At 52.2% G+C, this 5,053-nt stretch overlaps 1 protein-coding gene across 1 annotated transcript in view; it reads right to left on the bottom strand.

The window, feature by feature from the left end:
* LOC108509932 (coatomer subunit gamma-2-like) overlaps positions 1–5,053 on the bottom strand; it is a 33,942-nt gene that overhangs the window by 1,468 nt on the left and 27,421 nt on the right. The window contains 8 exon segments of the mRNA XM_017839549.1: positions 150–248; positions 352–490; positions 1,441–1,538; positions 2,327–2,498; positions 2,624–2,763; positions 3,579–3,641; positions 4,146–4,271; positions 4,771–4,874. Coding sequence (XP_017695038.1) covers positions 150–248; positions 352–490; positions 1,441–1,538; positions 2,327–2,498; positions 2,624–2,763; positions 3,579–3,641; positions 4,146–4,271; positions 4,771–4,874 — 941 coding nt within the window.

Genomic DNA, 5,053 nt, shown 5'->3' with positions numbered 1-5,053 from the left:
TCACTGCAGCTTTTACGGAGAAAAAACCCTCTTTTCTACAGAGCAAAAGCTCCCAAAACAAGAGCAGAACCTCCCAAATAATTTCCCTTCCTTTAGCAGAAATCTGTGGGGACGTGGAAACGTGGGATCCAGCAGCAGGAAACACTCACCAGCCAAGTAGAGCGTGTGGGAATTCTTGTTCTCCGGCACTTTATCCGACCGCTCACAGGGCTGCATTCCCAGGAACTTCACGATGTTGTTGACAGCTTCTGCATTCAGGGATGAAAAAAGGAAATTACCTCCAGGTAATTCCCTAAAAATATATATCCCAGCCTGGCAGATTTACCACCAATAAATGAGGGACTGTCTCACCATCGAGGGTTTTGATGGAACTGAGGGCAAAGGTCTCTTCCTTCTCAAAGTCATCTCCCACTTCTTCCCAGGCCGCTGCAAAGTTGGGCTTTAAAACCTTCTGGATGTGGTCGGACACGGTCACTTCCAAGTCTTCCAGCTGAGGGGAAAAGGGAGGGAGATTTTCAGGGCAGTGGCAGGAAAGGAGCCTCACCCTGGGAAGGGAAAGATCCAGTGGTGTTTTGCCAGGACAGCTCTGCCGTGCCTGGCTTGAATTTTTGGGAGAAGCACGTGACAACGGCGCCTAAAAATGGGGAAAAACTGGGTTTATTCTGCTCATTTGTAAACATGAAAAACATCCACACAGAAGAGACTAAAAGAGAAGAGAAAATCAGGTCATTACTCGGTGGCTTAAAGCCCTTTATAGCCCTCACTGGGCATCCACTGGGAGAGATTTCCTCAGGATCCATGGAATCACACTGGGCTGGGTTGGAAGGGACCTTAAGGACCATCCAGTTCCATCCAGGGACACCTCCCACTATCCCAGGTTGCTCCAACCTGGCCTTGGACACTTCCAGGGGCAGCCACAGCTTCTCTGGGAATTCTATTCCAGCCCCTCCCCACCCTCCCAGCCAGCAATTCCTTCCCAATATCCCATCCATCCCTGCCCTCTGGCACTGGGAAGCCATTCCCTGTGTCCTGTCCCTCCATGCCTTGTCCCCAGTCCCTCTCCAGCTCTCCTGGAGCCCCTTTAGGCCCTGCAAGGGACTCCAAGGTTTTCCTGGAGCCTTCTCTTCTCTCAACACTTCCTGACACCTGACTTATATTTCCACGATAGACAGAAGTGCAAAAGCTTGGGGTGGGAAAGACTGATTGTGAAAACAAACAGTGGAAATCATTCCTTCCTTTTTTTCCCCTGCCTGCCCCCACCAATCCTGTCTCCACAGGGCAATTTTTGGGGAAGGACCCAAAACGACAAGTTGGGGAGTATTTTGGCGTTCCAGGCAGGAACATCCTTCCCTCCAAGCGACTCCAAGGTCTGAGAGGAAACCATCCCACGTGTATTCCCAACTAATGGCAAGGGGAAAAGGAAGCAGAGCCCGGACTCACCACGTACTCATCCTCGTAGCCATCCTCCTCTGGCACCCCCGTGTTGGGGTCGCAGTCCCGCACCGTGAACTTCATGGTGCAGCTGAAGGTGCAGGACACTGGGAAGCAGAGAGAGAAATCCGGGATAATCAGCGCCAGAGCCCTCCCTTCCCAAAAAAAACCCCAGAGACTGGAATGAGTATCCATCAGAAATACGCTGATTTTAAGGGGAAGGCCAAAGGGCTGTGGGATAACAAGCACCCTGATCCCCAGTGGGATCCAGGAGGGATTCCACCAGGATTTCGGCCAAGTGGAGCACGATGCAGAGCTCAGGGAATTCTGATTAGTCCTCATCTTGCCTGCTATTAAAGCAACAACCACTGCACTGACGAGCTGAGTCATGTTAAACCCACTGAGTCATGTTAAACCCACTGCAGATCCAGTGGTGAGGAATAAAAGAAAGGAAGGGAAGTCTCGTGGCCAGGAAAATCCCATTCCTACATTTCACAGTCGATTCTAACTCACTAAAGAGGGGAATAATTCCACTGGTCAATTAAATAGAGTCCTAAACTACTAATATTTTTATGATTTGCATTATTTTTCAGTGTTTGCATTTTCCTTTGACTGGTTCTGATCTTTACCATCCCCAAAATGTTCATGTGCTCCTTGCCTTGATTCCAGGTACTCAATTCCAGTTTCCACCACCTGCACCCTCTCAAATCTGCTTTAAATCCCAGTTTTAACCATCCAACACCACTGAATGTTTAAAAACCACGTCAAATCCTTTGCACACACACTTGGGTTCTACCCAAACCCCTGTGATGCCAAACCCCAAACGCTTGGGTGTTCTCCCAACCGTTCCTTTGAGGGATTTCGTGGTGCACAGATGATCCCTCCCAAGGGGTACCTGCAGTGGGGTCGTCCTGGGGGATCCTGACCAGGGTGTAGCACATTCCAGGCTGGTTGTAGGCCAGGCTGGGAGCTGGGATGCAGCAGAGCACGTCGTAGGCGTCCGACGGCTCCACCTGCACCGTGACCCTCTCCAGGAGCTGGTCGTTGAGCGTGTTGGTGCAGTCGAACTGCGGCAGAGCACAGGACAAAACATTCCCCGTGGAGGGTTATTCCCTGAAAACGCTCCCCTGGCAGGCAGCAGCCACCCCCCAGCTCCCTCCTATTCCTGGGAAAAGCCAGGGAGATCCCTCACCTGGAAGACGATGTGGTTGGGGAAGACGTGTTTGACGCAGCGCACGAAGTACTCGGTCTCTGCTTCCGTGAGCTGGACGGGCTCGGAGCACCAGAACAGAGGACCCAGGCTCTGGAATTCTGGGATGGCTGCCAGTTGTTCTGGAGAGGGAGGAGATGAAGGTTAAGGATGGGACTGTCCACTGCTCCCACCGGTGGGGATTATCCCAAGGCTTCACAGGATCAAGGAATGGTTTGGGTTGGAAGGGAACTGAAAGATCGTCTGAAGGCAGGGACACCTCCCATTATCCCAGGTTGCTCCAGCCTGGCCTTGGAGACTTCCAGGGATCCAGAGGCAGCCACAGCTTCTCTGGGAAATCCATTTCAGACCCACCCCACTCTCCCAGCCAGCAATTCCTTCCCAGTATCCCATCTAACCCTGCCCTGTGGCATGGGAAGCCATTCCCTGTGTCCTGTCCCTCTAGGCCCTCCTCTGGGAGTGAGTGGGGTGGGAAGAGCTCCCTGAGGGCTCCTGGGGGTGGGAAGAGCTTCCTGAACCCTCCTGGGGGTGGGAAGAGCCCCCCGAGGGCTCCTGGGGAAATGGAGAGAGGAGAGCAAGGGTTGTGTGAGCTGGAGGTTGGAAAAGCTGGATCATGGAATCATACAGAGTGGTCTGGGTGGGAAGGAAAATGAAGGATCATCCAGTTCCATGGGCAGGGACACCTCCCACTATCCCAGGTTGCTCCAACCTGACCTTGGACACTTCCAGGGATCCAGGGGCAGCCACAGCTTCTCTGGGAAATCTGTTCCAGCCCCTCCCCACCCTCCCAGGCAGCAATTCCTTCCCAATATCCCACCTAACCCTGCCCTGTGGCATGGGAAGCCATTCCCTGTGTCCTGTCTCTCCATGCCTTGTCCCAAGTCCCTCTCCAGCTCTCCTGTTGGAAAGTTCTGGAAACTCACTGCTCTTCTCCTACCTTGAAATATATCCTGGCGTGAAGGAGCCACTTTCTCGGGTTTGTTGGTCACCAGGGCAATCTCTGGGGAGAAAAAACAAAGGCTTTGTGCTCTCAACTACACCAAAACTCTGCCATATCTCCACCAAAAATTCCTTAACCTGTTGGTTCCCCACATGTCCTGCTGCAAACCACTTCCAGCCCAGGTCCTCTCTCACACTGAAATATCCTTTTTTTTATTATTTTTGTGAGGAAATATTGGATTTTATGGAGAGAAATAACCCACATTTTAGCCCGGTAAAAAAACAGAAGGAGGAGGAAAAGGGGGGGGGAGGAAAAAAAAAGCCACAAAGCTTTTCTTAAAACACTGTGCCAAGTCAGAATGCAAAAGGAGTTGTGCAAAAGGACATGGAAGAAAGCCAGGGAAGTGACTCAGCACTTCTGGAAGGGAGTTTTTCCAAAGGCTGTGAACTAATAAACCCTGATAATGCACGGACTTGCCTCTGATAACAAGATCAGGAGAATGGCAACGCCCTGAAGGCTCTGAGCTGGGCCTACACCCCATCTAGGCCCAGCCTAAAGTGGTACCTGCTTTCTGCTCAAAGATCGGGGCCGTGGCCAGAGGGACTGTTTTCATGTCAAAGGGTTTGTCCGAGGGCTCCAGGGTGTATTGGTGCAGGGCCTTCTCCATCCCAGGGACGGACACTGTCAGCCCTGCAAGGCAAAAAAGGCAGGAAAACTTGGTGTGAAGAGCAAGAATGGGCCCACAGGGGTGATAAAGGCTCTTTTCCCGGTGACAAACACACACAGAGTACTTGGAGACACTGGGCAGGATAAAACAACCTGCTCTGGAGGTGACACAAAGCAGGCAAGGGTAAACATTTGCCTCGAGCAAAGTCACGCAGCGAGGATCTCAAAGGTGTCACTCTGCTCCCATGAACTTTCAGTTACAGATAGCAAAGCAATATTATAGCCAAGGCTGGCAGCAAGACGTGTTCTCCTTGTTTTGTCACGGAAAAAAGACGGAGCAAAGGTCAAGAAACCCGCCCTAGGTGAAGGCCCAGTCAGTGAGAAAAGCCCAGCTCAGACTCCAACCCCCGTTTCCCAGCCAATCCCCACCACGCTTTGCTGACTCTGCCGTTCTCAGTAAGGGCTAAAACCAGAATTAACCCGTGAAAGAAGAGCTCAGAAGTGTTTTGTTCCTCTCACAGACCGTTGAAGATGTAGGCGGCGTTCAGGGCCAGCTGCCTCTGCTGCAGCACGTTCAGGTAGAAGGTGGCTCTGTCCCGCACCTCGTCGTCGCTGTCCATCATGCACCTGGATTTGGGGGGACAGCAGGGCAAGGCTCAGCCCAGGAGAGCCCAGAGCTGAGTGTAAAGTGGCACTGGAAAGGCTGGACTTGATATTGGAACAACACTCAGAGCTCCCTCAGTGCGTTGGCAGCCAGTGGTGTCCCCAGGGATCAGTGCTGGGCCCAGTCCTGTTTAATGTCTTTA

Source organism: Lepidothrix coronata, unplaced genomic scaffold, assembly GCF_001604755.1.
Source record: "Lepidothrix coronata isolate B3197 unplaced genomic scaffold, Lepidothrix_coronata-1.0 Scaffold435, whole genome shotgun sequence".
Lineage (NCBI taxonomy): Eukaryota > Metazoa > Chordata > Aves > Passeriformes > Pipridae > Lepidothrix > Lepidothrix coronata.
The sequence above is the reverse complement of the archived record's forward strand: the minus strand, read 5'-3'. Positions and strand labels throughout refer to the sequence as shown.